At 37.9% G+C, this 14,663-nt stretch overlaps 1 protein-coding gene across 1 annotated transcript in view; it reads left to right on the top strand.

Moving 5' to 3' along the window:
• The window catches only part of LOC104408822 (ELKS/Rab6-interacting/CAST family member 1), a gene marked incomplete at its 5' end in the record, with an annotated part of 177,792 nt that overhangs the window by 135,568 nt on the left and 27,561 nt on the right, over positions 1–14,663 (top strand). The window contains one exon of the mRNA XM_010018544.1: positions 13,912–14,013. Within this exon, the coding sequence (XP_010016846.1) occupies positions 13,912–14,013 (102 nt within the window). The remainder of the gene's footprint in view (positions 1–13,911; positions 14,014–14,663) is intronic.

The following is a 14,663-nucleotide window of genomic DNA, read 5'->3' as shown; positions in this document are numbered from 1 at the left end:
TTCATTCAAGGAATAAAATTACAGGTGTATCTTCTTTTGCTTAACTTCTACCATTTGCTGGGTAGCTGGGAAGGACCCATACACGACTGCTCCCTGTTTGTTGTCCAGTGGCAGGATGTGCCTCAGGGGTAAAGTATTTGAGACTTTCCGACAATTGGTTCTTGTGGCTGGGTTGGTTTGGCATCACTCTTTTGGTATTTGAATTGATGATGTTTGAAGGCTGACCGGAAAATGCAGTGAGCTTATAATTACATTTAAATCTTGTCACTTAGACACATTGTTTAAGGAACTCTGAAGTTTTGGTGACAGACAGGATTCCACTTAAACATGTAAATAATCTCGATGAAATAAACCCATTAATTTTTTTTTTTTTTTGGTGAAGAAACAGGAATTCATACCAAAATTTCAGATACAAGAAGATTTTGAATCAGTTGTTTGAACTCAGCAAACATACTGTGATTTTCCAACATGAGTGTGTAACCATCTTTAGTGATATTTCGTTCATCAAATGCAGCTTTTTCTATACCAAATTATTCCTGCATTTATTGCTGTTTTTCCCCAGGAAACACACTACACACTGAACAGCTTCACGTTAAAGATATAAAATAAGACTTTATTTGTGGTTGCTTCTCTTTGCATAAAAAGCCTAACGAATCTGTGACTTTAATAACTCTCTAAGTGATTCACATATTGGTAGTCAGTAGAAAGGTAGTGGCAGAAAGCTGAAAGGCATTTTACCAGCTTAAATATTGGTTTTACTTTGTGTAAGATCTGTAACTGGGGAGGTGATAGACGGTGCAAGGTGTATTCCAAAAACATGTAAGGAGAAGGTGAAGTCAGAGATACAAGGTGACTGATGGCTTTCATAAACTGAATATATAGAAAGCTCCAAGTAGATTACAGATTAACAGTTGTATGACTTCATATGTCAGTGATATGTTCTTTACTTGAAGGAGGAATGATAGAAAGAATTGTGCACCTAGAAATATGTAATGAAAATTAATGATCTATAAGATAGAATATATTGCATATTTGGAATTCTTTCTATGTTATTTTGGGAGTAACATAATAAATCAGTGGGGTTTTTTGTTTGAGAAGAGAAAAATACGTAGTCTACAATACAGAATTTTAATCCCCACCATTTTACAGATTGGTAATAGGAACATTAAATCTTAGCTGTACAGAATGAACTTCAGCTTCAGTAAATAGCGAGCTGTTGATGAACAGTGGTCTCAGGTATTTTTGAGTTTATGCACTGAAATGCCTCTCAATCTACAGATTCTTTTTTCTCATCCACTGTATTTAGCTCCTTAGAGTCCTGAAAATAATTTCCCTTTTTGAAACAATCTGATTGAGCCTAGTCCAGTACACCATATCTCAGGGTAGTGAATAGGTAATGCAGAGGGAAATAGAAGTTTTGTGTTAGAGTTGGAAATCTAAGATATATGCTGTCAATTAGGACTAGTTTCTTGATACTAACCCTTCATGAATTTACATACCAAGTTCTGGAATTTGATAGAATAGTATATCAAGTTTAGCAAAAGGGGTCATAGTTTTATGAAATTAGGCATCAGTTACTCATGATAGCTTCTGCAAATGGGCAAGTGCTGATGGCTGTGATTCCCCTCAGTTCTGTTAAATTCGTGGTGTTACATTCTAAAGAATCCAAGCCTTAAAAAAATTACTATTCATGTTTTGGTGCTGAATAAATTATGCATTTTACTCCTTCCTAAGTACATGCTGTTTTCTACACTCCTTCTCTAAGGTGAAAAAGTATTCAGGACCAAAGAAAAGGTGTAGTTTTTCCCTAAAGGTAATGTATTTGCCACTTGACATTTGTGAAAGTGTGTAGAGAGGGGACGGAAGTTTTTCTGCTGGCTGCTAACTTGGGAAGCTGTGAGGAGTTTGGTAACAGCTGCCAACTCTGAAAGACACAAGATGAGAAAGCTGATACTAATGGAGATCCTGCTTCCAGACCCTGATGTGAATGGGGTCTTCAGAGGATGCTGTCAAATACGAGGCAGTGATTTTGGCAGATCATCTTTAGGGCAGTTGTGTTCTGCTGCCTTTGAGTGGACCTGTATTGAACACAGTTTCAGTCTGCCCTTCTTTGCCTTAAATGTGGTACCAAAGGTTTGACTCTTCAGTACCACAGCACTGCACCAGCTACTAAGAAGGAGAAAAAATGACTGCTGTAGCTGAACCCAGGACAATGTGGTACCAAAGGTTTGACTCTTTTCAGTACCAAGAAGTGCTTCTCAGGATTAGTCCAAGATTGTGCATAAAGACAAAATAAGTCTCAAAGTCAGTTATTAAAAGATTGATGTCAGATTTTACGTGACATAATGAAATGTCATGTGGCTATAAGGTCAGTTTGCTGGTCAAGCAGTCTCAGGTTCAAATATGAGTAAATTTACCTTTGCAATAACACGTTACATCAATTTTAGGCCTTCCATAGTTTAGGTGAATGTCAGTCTCTCAACTTCCGTAAAGCTTTAGCCTTCAGATGTATGTTAAACTCTGATCACAGTGCTGGTGCCTGAGGAAGTAATGGTCTTTTATGTCGAATACAGCCCTGGTTAAGAGATAGCCATTTTATTGGGGGTTTTGTTCTCTTTGAGCACAACTTTACAGTCACAGAACTTAGTCTTTTGTTCTCTTTCTTTGTGTTTACCACCAATTCCTGACTGTCTTAGTGTGAATACAAATATTTCCTGTGGCTGAGTAAACAAAAAATAAATGGAATTCTCACAGCTGACTCCAGCCAAGTTCTTCAGAGGATCTGAACAACCTAGGTATCTCTTACTTGAACAGTGGATTTTATCTGGGAGGGGGAAACTTAACTTTTTAAAACATTCAATTTCACTGTAGAACCACACTGAATCCTTTTTATAGTTGAAGAAATTACTCTTTTCAGTTTTTTCACATTAACTTGAAATGTAAATGTAATTTCTGATACCAAGCCAAATGTGCCCTCCATCTCCAAAACACTCATAGATATAACCTTGGCTTTACCTCCTTTATTACAGCTAGCAACCCAAACTTCTGCCAACTGCTGACATTAATGGTGTTGAAAAAATAATAAAAGCAATGTAGTGATCCTTCAGAACACACACATACAAAAGTTGTTTAAAACTTGGAAGACTGCACAGGTTTATTTGCTCTGTGAAAGTAATAAGTACAGTACCTTCTCATTCTAGGGTTTTTTCTTCTTTTTTTTATTAAGAGAAATATGTTTATTTATACACACAGATCTTCATTTTGTGCACCTTTCATGCCTCTCCCAGGTCTCATAGAGAGACAGAAAAGATATCAATATGTTCTTCTGGACTGGAAAAAGAAGGATTCACAGATTTTGTGGGAAGGATCCACAGCTTGGGAAGAGCAAACTGAGACTAGTTTCTTATTGTCCATCTCTATCCTCTTCATCACTATCAGATGATGATGACAAGATTTCTTGATCTCTCTTCCCCCTTTCCTGATAACCAAAACTAGGCAGGCCTTTTCCATTGTCAACCAGCCAGCAATCTGTTTTATGTTTCAAAGAGGGCTTAAAAAATATGAAGGCTCCCTTGTTTCCTCTTAGGTCTTCTAGTGGCAAATAAATCAGTGGAGGTTGCTGCTGTCCTTCTGTTCATCTCTACTACTTCTGCTTTGTCAGGGCTCTTTAACATGTGGCATCATCTATCTAAGTTCAATGACTTTGCAGTAAAAGGATTGTTAAGGAAAAAACACTGGAAGGTATGACTGGCTGTTTTTTCATCTTGTTCCACAGACCTTTTTCTTTTGATGGTTCTATACCAGAGACAGAATTTTCTGAGCTTTACAGGGTGCTTTGTGGTGTCCATTAGGTAGGCCTCTACTCATATGTAATAGAATAATATAATGTAAATCACTGAAAGACAGCTGATTAGGAATAGAGTAGGCAATGACAGGAATACCGTCTGAAATGCAGACTCCTTAGAGAAATTCATCTGAACAAGCTGGCATATCTTTACACATTGTGTGTCATGAGTTTTTTTAGAAAGGAAGAGAACTGCTTTCCTTGGTAAGAAAAATTCTGGCACAAATACAGTAGAAAACCTGGATGTTTCTTCAGTCTTTCCAGCTAGTACTGTTATCTAAGGTGTGATGCAGACCTAATAGGAAAAATCAACCTCTGCAGGAAGAAAGAGAAAGGAAGAAAGAAAGAAAGAGAGAAAGAAAGAAAGAAAGAGAGAGAGAGAGAAAGGAAAAAAAAATGTTGGTTTATTATGATCCTCCTTGCTTGTGTACTGCGTGCAAGAGCAGGGCAAATAGACAGGAATCATCTGTCCAGCTCTGTACTGCACACATGCTGCTATGTGCTCAGGCAGGAATCCTGCCTCTGTGGACCAAACACAGGGACAGTGCGGATGGACAGGAATCCTGTGTCTGCAGACCACACGCACAGATGGTGTGGACAGACAGGAATGTAATGTCTGTGTGTTTGTATGGATCTTACGAAGCAGGGCTCTTCTACATGGTTGTCAACCCTAATGATTGGCCATACAGAGAAAATTCTTAGCTTTAATTTAGTTTGCTGTAGCACAGCTCTGTTGGTTGTCAAAGGAAATGCCCTTTCAACTCTTCCCTCCAGCAGTTACCATGGAGGATTTTGTCTAGATTCAAAGATGAAAGCAAAGCATAAAAAGAATAATACTGGTTTTCTTTTTCTTTTATACACAACAGCTTTTGAAATTAATTTCAGAACAAGCATAAATAGTCTTGAGGTTTCCTTGTGGGCTTTGTTTTTTTTTTAAAGTTGCTATCAACACTGTTTATATCATGTAGACACAGACACATTCATGTATACACCCAGAGCTGGGTTCTGGGCAGTTACAGACAGTCTGTGTTGAGATGATACTGAGCAGCTCACATCACTTTAGCATCTAGGAATTTGTATCTGTATGTAACTACTATTTTGCCAAGAACAGCATGTATAGAGGGGGGTTATTATTAACAACTCTTTGAAGCTGCAGGCAAATGCCATTGAAGTGGTGAGTCATATAACAATAAAAATATGTAAGGCTAAAAGAGCTGTGGTAAAAACACTATATATACCTTCCAAAACTAAGAATACCTCGATAAAGGAATGGTTTTACTATATTTATTGTAAAAACACAGTTACAATAGACAAAGATTTGAAAACTTCCAAATTGTATCAACTGTGAAAGGTGTATGTAGATATACATGAGCAGATGGCCTACAAACTATTTTGTTGAAGTAGGGGATCATGACTAGGTTTTAAGATTTTAAAGTAGGATGCATCTTGTTATATAAATTCCTAGATGAGATTTTGCTAATCAGTTTTTATAGGTATCAGTGGACTGAGAAATTTTCTGATTTCAGACTAGAAGAAAGACCAAGAGAGACAAAAGCAGAGTGACTAAGGCAGTTGTGTTATACAGGCAGCTTTGTGAAGTTGAGCATATGCAAGTGGATTTATTTTGGAAAGGAGAATCAAATAGAATAATAAAAGAAAGAGGGACAGAGTAAAGTAGATGAGAGTAAGATGAGCAGCTTGTGGAATGAAGCTGAAGTGAAAAAGGAAGGAGAAATTTCAAATAGACTGTTATAAGACAAGAGGAGTCCTATCAACTATGTCAAACAAAGCTTCTATTTTTGATAGAAATACTTGCCTGTTCTACAGGATACAATGTAGGGATTTGCCTTCAGATATTTGTAGATTTTGTAAGACTCATCTTATCTCTGGTGCTTAATTTTGGTGCTTAAATTGCATAAGTTTAAGGTGATCACAGAGTCATTACAATGTTGGAATGCATTTCCAACCTTAGGATAACCTGAGATCTCTTTTACATTTTGCTTTGTAAAATGCATTTATCACCAACCTATCAAAGTTTTTAGGGAGTGTTTATGCTGCAAAGTACATTTCAGCTTAGTTTTCTGGCTGCTTTTTTGTCTTTGGTTTTCTCTCAATTGATAAAATGTAAGATGAATTTTTTAGCTTGGACCCACAAACACACCATGAGAGGGGAAAAATGAGCAAGGGGAGAAGTGCAATCAATCAGGGGTTTTTAACAGTTTGAGTAATAAGGACCATGACAAAGACTGGTATTTCCTTTCGTGTTATTATAGAATTAGCATGTCACTTTTTTAAGTGAGTTGTTCTTGGTGGCATGTATCACAGTATGTTAAAGAGACTGAATAAACTGTATATATTAAACGTTCGGCAGACACATGAACTAAACATGAGAGGCTCTCTCCCGTTCACTTGAGAATTTGTAGCAATTTGGCCTCCCAGAGTCTTAAAGAAAGGCACGGAGTACGGTATCAGAAAACTCCACTTCTATGCAACATTCAATGCAAGGATATATTGAAAGACTACATCCAAACTCTTACAACTTGAACAAAATATGCAAATTTGGACTAGCTTTTATCCTAAAGTCCTCCAAAGAAGAGTTTAAATCACAGTGCTATCCATCTGCCCCCACCAAGTAACTTTTCAATTTATTGACTCCTTTTAACCAAATTTGACAGAGGGAAAGAAGTCTCAAAGATTGTGTAACTTACAGGAACTTAATTAACATCCACAGCTGGGTAGAGGTGAAAAAAGCCCGCAGTACTGCTCCCACACAGGGAAAGGCAAGAAGAATTGCGCCGTGATGTATTTTGTTTGGCTGAAGCATACACATATGGCTGGCCATTCAGAACATACATACTTTCACACTGGTCCCAGCTGACTCTTGCCTGGAGACACCACGGGGGAGGCAGGCTGGAGAAAGCAATTATTCTAGGGTTGAAGACCATGCTTGGAAGATGTAGAATATAAATCCGAAGTGCGCGGATTTCATTAGCCAACATAAAATGGGTAATAAAGTGGACTCCTATGCTTTTCAAGGGTAGCCATCCTGTCTGTAAAAGAAACCAGTTCTTAACTGATTAAAGACGTAATGAAGACAGCGCAATAGATGGAGAGTGGATGTAGCAGCATGATTAAGCAAAACCCAGTTGCTGTTAAGATAATTTTAATAGATGAGTCTTTTCTGCTTTCAGGGCATGCGTCAGCTAAAGGTACTGATCTTACACTCTCTGGTAGGGAATTCTGCAGTGGGGCCTTCCTTCTCTGCCATGGCATGGAACCGAGATCAGACTTGCCCTAACAGACTACCACCATAGGGCAGGCTCATAACACAGGAAATACTTACCTGCTTGCTTTAAACCTAGAGTATAGAGGTTTTACATGCTCAGTACCGGAATGTGAATATAACCAGTTCTCTTATTTCAGCTTAAGAATTAAAACAGCAGCTTGTTTTGCCTGCTGTTGCTGTCTTCAGATCAATTTCTGTAAATAATTTCTTTGGGTTTGCGTTGTGTGAGGGATCCAGGATTCTTTGAGGATGTTGTCACAGGAGAGCATTTGTCCTTTTGATCCTGCCTGAAATTTTTGTTTTGATGTGTAGGCCATGCAGTCAGTGTAAATTAGGATTACAATATGGTGGGAAACATTCTCAGACTCCAGCGCTTCCTCAGACATCTTTGAGATACAGGAAAACACATCTTAATGATATTTCTGCATAAGACCTTTACATGCACTGGAACGATGCCAAAGAACCAACACACTTGGTTTGCTCCTGTGCAATTAAGCATGAGAGGAGGAGGGGGGTTTTAATTATTATTTGTTTATTTTAGTTTCCTTTTGAACCTGGGACTGGGCAGACTCCAGCTCTTGTGAAACAAATAATTGAGAAAGGCATTTTTATTACCACTGATGGGTCAGTCTTAAACACAGCTTGAGGTATCTCTAAAGAGAGTACAAGAGAGCTAAAGAAACATAATGTTCATGTGGTATAACACAAGGAATCCCAAACACAAGATCTGATTTGGATTGGTTTTTGTGTGACTGGTTTTGTTTATACAGGAATCAGAGTAACAGATTTCAATAAGATTTTGTCATCAAGCAAATCCATAGTTAGATATTTGTTCATCTCGTAAGGAACTAATAAAATTCCCTAATGCATTCCTTCACAGGGAAAATTTCAGTTCAAAGCTTGTTTTTCAAATCCATCCACATATATCTACATAGGTCGAGCCTTGGAGAGAACTCCGTATCTAGGTGATCTACCTCCTTTAGTTCAAAGGGGTTTAGAATATGAGTGAAGTTTCTCTGTAATTACCATATGTGGGGAGATGAGCACAAAAATTGAATCATTACACACAGAAATTAACTGAACTGATAAAGTCTTTAACTTTAGAATGTAATATTGTTGTAACATTGCCAACTGTCGATCCAGAAGCCAGTATCTCAGGTGGAATCTGTGTTAAATCCTTCAGGCTTTGACAAACCCTAGCAGCTGCACAGTGCACGTGGGCTCACAGTGCGTGTTGGGCTCACAGTGCACGTTGGGCTCACAGTGCACATTGGGCTCACACAAACACAGGCTCCAGGATGTATAGAACTGTAGTAACAGGAATTTTTTTATTTGTGTGCAGCTGAACCTCGTATTTGTTTGCTGCTAAACGAAGAATCCCAGTTGCTAATCTTAAACTTAGCCAAAAGGAACGCCAAACCTAACTAATCATGTGTCTTTTAGACCTTCCTAACAAAGATGACAGCTCAGCATGTACCGTCTCTTTACAAATTTGAAAAATATCTCCCAGATCATTAAATATCATGAATGGGAAGGGGGCATTGAGTAAAATCTCAAAACAACCTTTGCTCAAGGAAGGTACACACTCAAGGAAGGTGTACATTCAAGGTAGGTGTACTTTCAAGGTGGGTATAAATATACTCAAAGCAGTGATGGAGGGTTTCACATTCTAATGACAGGTAAGGAGGGATTATTCTCTCTGTGTTTCTCACAGCCAGACTGCAGCACAGAGCTGTTGGATATTTACAGGGAGTATGGCTTACTGTGTGTCTTCGGCAGATAGAAAAGGTGTATCTGAAAGTCTTTGCAAGAACATAATTTTCAGAGATACTGAATTTGGCACATGACTTAGGGGAAAAAAAACTCCTGAGTCTCTCCATTATATTTTTATATTATTAGTGGTGAAGAGGTTTCTAAACTGTTGCATTTGCATGTGTGTGTTTCCAGCGAAACGTTCAACTCAGATTGAAATGGGATGATTCCTTTAACTCACTGACACACTGTCTCAACCACGAATCCATTTGTCACAAGTACAGTCATTATATTAATGTTTACTTAATGTGGGGTTTACTAAACTCTACATTAAAGGATTAACAAACCTTGTTTAGACTGGTTAACAAAGCCAGAAATATCCTACTCAAATATTTTACAAAAAATGAGAAAGTAGTCATTGATGTCATGGTTTCTGCTTTGTTGCATGGTGGAAAAGCAGATCTGATGCAAACTCTGAATAAGTTACTGCAATGACAGTATGAAGCAGGCTAATATAGAAAATGCACAGCTTATAAGCTAGTATCTGCTATTTATTAGAGAACTTGTCTACAGATACAGAAATGTGTGATTCCTGTGAATAAAATTTGGTTTCAAAAACTTGCCAGGGTTACCAGGAGACTAGCTATCCTGCAGAAATGCTTAAGAAAGGTATGTATTCTCATTATAACATACAACTTAGTGCAAGCTTTCAAATAAAAACATTCTTTAAAATATATTATAAACAATGTCTGTAGTTAAATCTGTGGGTTTCAAATTTACATGTGGAATTCCACTATAAAGAATTTGTCAGATCTGGGCAGGACTCCTCTAGGTTTTACCAGCTATATTCCAGAATATGTCTCTGACTTTCCCCTGCACTTTGTGGATCAGCATCAGTTCTGGTTTTTCTCATGTAATAATTTAACTGTGATACGATCTATTAATTTTGTCTTTAGGATGGAGGTGCACAAGCCAGCTACCAGTGTAGCCTGCAGTGAACATAAAATAACTTCCTTTTAGCAACCTACAGGTGAGAGTGTGCTTTGAAGCAGTACATCCATGAAAGAGGAACTTGATGATTCTTAAACAAAATTCACCATGGATACAGTTTTGGCAGCTAAAATATTATACATGTGCTGTTTGGAATGAAAGTTTTCAGGTGTTGGTTGCATTAGGAATAGTCTACTCCATGGTAATTTCCTTGTTTGACCAAACATTTAGTGGTTATAGAATACAAGCAGAAGTAAACTATACGATAACCAGAAAAAGTTTGGTGAAATCCCAGTAGGACCACAAAGCAACAGAAGGAGAAAGGGCACATTTAAAAGAAGTGGTGATGCTGACCATTTGCATGTATGATTAGTACAAGCTTATCTCATATTTTCTCCTGGGGTTAAGTGACAATGAGAAGCAAGAAGGGTATTAATAAGTGTATCAGAGAGGCAAAAGGACAATTGCAGAAGTTCAGCAGGGGGGAAAGTAGGCAAGGTCTGATAGTACTAGAGCATAGTCTAATATATAACTGGAGGAAGCTGGAATTTTTTAGATACAGTACCCTTGAAAATGGTATGCTTCAGACCTGTGGTTCACAGACTCTGGTCTACAGACATCTTGTGGCAAGTTCTCCACAGTCATTTCTGACTTTCAGTTAGGAGCTTGAGAGTGTGCGATGGCTCTCCAGTAATTCTGAGGATTGACACTAGTCAAAAGGTTGGTTTGTTCTTTTGCATATAATTATTGGGAGACTAAAGAGTGACTAAAGAGTGTTGTTAAGGGCTTTGACAAGATGTGGGGGCTTGGGGGTGTGGTGTGATTGGAGGGCAAGGAATAAGGTTACGAAATTTGTTCTGTTAAAAGAAAGAAACCTTCCAACCTTTTTTCCAACAGGAAAAAAACCTGTTGAGTTGCAGAGTCTTGTCCTGGTTTTTCCATTCTAGCATTTTATCTGCACGTGCATGAAGAAGATACCTGTAGTGGTGCCTGGTAGTTTTTAAGCAAAATTTAGATCTGACATCCGGTTCTTATCATCACTAGTTCTGCTTACAAGCTCTGGAGGTTTTAGACAAAAGCACTCCTGACACAACCGATTTGTCTGCACTGCTCATTTATTTTCTCACAGGACACAGTGGTTAAACCACGTTGTTGTTCATAATTTTACAGTGATGTAGAAATGTTTGCCCTAGGATCTGAGCCATAACCTCATAAGGTGGGAGAGGATTGTATAACAGCACCATGACAAAGCAGTTCAGGACTGCAGGATGTTGGAGTGGTTCCTCACAGTAAATGATTTGTTTTTAAATCATTGCAACAGCCATATGCTCTAGAAATTTCCATCCTTTTGAACATTTTTTTTTCTGAAGGGAGGGGAGCAGTAGGAGAGAAACTGAGTTCATATATTTCCAGTTATTTTCAAAATTACCAATTAGAAGTTTGTCAGTTAGTATTCCAGTCCTAAGAAAGAGCTTTTCATTTCCATGTTTGACACAAAGAGAATTAGAAAAATATTATACTACTATATTACATATTTTATTTACAACACTGCTTGTTGGAATTTTAATGTTGGAAAATAATTTTAGTGGTATCCGTGAGGAAGCAAACTGGTTTTCTTCCATCTCTTGATTTTTGCCTCATTCAATGATACATGTGTAAATTAGCTCCTATAGTGAAATCACAATACTGATTTTGGTGTTTTCTTGCCAAGACATGTATATCACAAACATGCACTCTTAGATTAACAGCAGAAGCCATAGAAGGTCAGGTTGTATTAAAGAGGGAACATGAAAAATGTCCTTCTAGGTGAACTGATCCTGTATGATTGTCATCATTGGGATGCTGCAGAAATCATTTTGGGTTAAAATGTTTCAAGGGCTGTAATGCAGCTAAATCATATTTAGCAACAAGGAGGAAATTTGAAAACTCCAGCCTTGATTGCTGTAAAATTATCTGAAGATGAAAAGCCCAAATAATAATTGCAGCGTATTTTAGATCACATCCATCCTGCTGCTGAGAGAGCATCACTAACTACCAGCTTGCTCAAAGTCGTGTCCAGTCACATATTCAGTGTCTGAATGTCCTTCAGTGCAAGGATGGCAGCCTCTTGGCAGCTCATTGTGGTGTTTTATCTGGTTTGTTATGAGAAGAATCTTCCTGATCTCTAATAATTTTCTGTGTTCCCATTTAAATCCATTATCTCTTGTCCTGTCCCCTCCAGGAAGAGTGAGGCTTCATCTCCTCTATTTCCTCCTATAAAGTAATTAAAGAAGCCTCCTATTTTTTCAGGCTCAACCAGCCCAGTTCTCCCAGACTTTTCTCATACCTCCTGCCTTGTGTTAATAGTAGGTTATTCTACTTGAAGTGACAGAAATATGCAACCTCTTCAATTCCACTTCAGAATTTTCCGTGCGGGATACTGTGCTTTAAATGTTTGTCTCTTTATATTCTTCTCTTCATGTATTAGCATTAACATAGTTTTTTTCATGCAGTATCATAAAACGTGCTGCCTCTGCCTGGCAAGAGCCACTCCTTCTCTCAGAAAAGTTAATGTGCTATAATAATGTTCTGCTGAACTTCTGCTTTTTGATAGATTTTTTTTCCACACACTAGAAGTCATGTAAGGAGTTATTACTGAGTATCAAAACCAAAAATTTCCAAAGAAATATGAAATCATTTAAGATCAGTAGCTCTCATTGCAAAGAAGACATTGTTAAAGAGCCAACCTTAAATATAATAAAATAATAAATATGGAGAAAGCGCCTCTATAATAAACTGGCTGTTTAAGTATTAATGTAGCATGTTTCATGTAGTGATTTATGAATGATGAGTCAGACTTGGAATTCAAAACTTGTTTGACAAAAAGAGCAAACAATATGAAGATTTTGCATGATTAAATTGCTTATTGCTTAAGCTTAATTCACTGTTAGCTTTTGTTAAATTAATCCAAGAATAAAATCAAATCCAGATTCAAACCCTGGACCTTCTTTATAATGATCTGAGTGGAGTCAAGTAGAATCTTCATTCTCTAGCCTCAAGGTGCTCATTAAAATTAGTTTTCAGTGAGAAACCATGCAGTTATGAAGGGATTGAATCAACAGCTGGCATTTTTACAGTGAGCTTTGAGCTTTCATTTAAGGCGTTTAATTTTAGTGCATTGCTGATGATTTAATATGTCTAGCTGTGCATAATTTACTGACTATCATATCTAACATAGGTCTGGCTAGCCTTTTTATTTTTCTGGAATACAAGTATTTCACAAAGCTCAAAATGGGGCTTTGTCTACCTAGTATGCTGGGAGGAGAAATGCTGTCACTCCATTTAGGGTCTGCTCCAGGTGTGAGTGCCCAAGGACAGTGGCACCCAAATGACTTGGAAGTGAAGCATCTGATGCATGGCTGGCAGTCCACTTTTCAAGACTCTTGACCCAGCTCTTTTATAGTCCACTCTAGGCTACCACTAGAGTGTCATTGCTGCCTGAATGGTCTTTGTGAGGCCTGCTGGGCAGATGTGACATTTTGCCTTGGTGGATTTCTTTCCTTTCTTGTGTGTGTGTGTGTTTGTAGGTGCTTAAGGACCTCGTTGCAGGATAGTATATTAAAAGGGCTTTGTCTCACACTGCCCTTTGCACACACAATCATGTAGTATGTTTTAATGTTCATTGCAATTTCTTATCTAGAATGGTAATGTTAAGGTAAGGTATTCCATTTATTCTTACACAATTTATTTTATAACTTGTGTTTTTAAAAATCATATATCCTCTGGAACTTGAAATTTCCTGAGAAGTTGAAGAAAAGCTAGAAAATTTGGTTTATATTTTGTTAATTCTTTGCTTGACTGTATGCAGGTTTTAATTTTATAGATTTTTATTATGTCTCCTTACCTACTGATTTCTCTACAGTAGTACCTAGTGACACTGTTTATGTGTTTTATTTTCTCCCATGCATGGATTTTGTACATACAGGATGGCGTAAATGTCCTATTCCCTCTGGTCACATTAGAAAGTAGACTGATTATTCTTTTTTTTTATTTTTAATAGACTCAGAACCGTATGAAGCTGATGGCTGACAACTATGAGGATGACCACCTCAAATCCTCATCCCATTCCAACCAAACCAACCATAAGCCCTCCCCTGACCAGGTAACGTGTGTCTCTTTTTTGTTTTTAAAGTAATTTTTACTATGGGAGCTGATTATTTTGAGTCATATGTAATTTTCCCTGACATGCTTGCAGTACCTTGGAACAAAAACAGCATTCCAGAGTGCAGTTATAAACCAGAAATGGATGTTGCTGTTGTGTCAGCTTTGCTGAAAACTCCTGAAATGTGAACAAACAGTTCCTAGTACCAAGCTGTTATTAAGTGGGTGGAGATGAGGGGGCAGACAATGAAAAGAAGGAAAGAAACATTACTCTCTTAAAATGCAAGACAGGAGTCCTGTCTGGAATATTCAGGTTTTAGTAACTCAGGTTTACTGCTTAAGTGTATGGAGTGTCCAGGAATGTTTTCTGTCTTCAGTAGCAGGAAATCATGCTCCAGGATCAGCTTTCTGATCTATGGATTGTATATGAGCAGTTCCCTTCATTTCCCATGAGGAAATCCCAGCCTCTGTGCCAAATGAGCACAGACTGCTCCCTCACAAACTCAGTGGGCCATGAACTGAAGGAAAATCAATTTACCATCTCCAAGGCAGTGAGGAGCCTCCTGTGTCATTTACAAAGCACAGCCATGTGCTTGATAACTATCAGAAAGTTCACCTATCCCTTGGGTAATACAGAAAACGCCAGCACAA

This window comes from Nestor notabilis, unplaced genomic scaffold (assembly GCF_000696875.1).
Source record: "Nestor notabilis isolate BGI_N333 unplaced genomic scaffold, ASM69687v1 scaffold5557, whole genome shotgun sequence".
Classification (NCBI taxonomy): domain Eukaryota; kingdom Metazoa; phylum Chordata; class Aves; order Psittaciformes; family Psittacidae; genus Nestor; species Nestor notabilis.
This window is presented reverse-complemented; position numbering and strand designations above follow the sequence as displayed.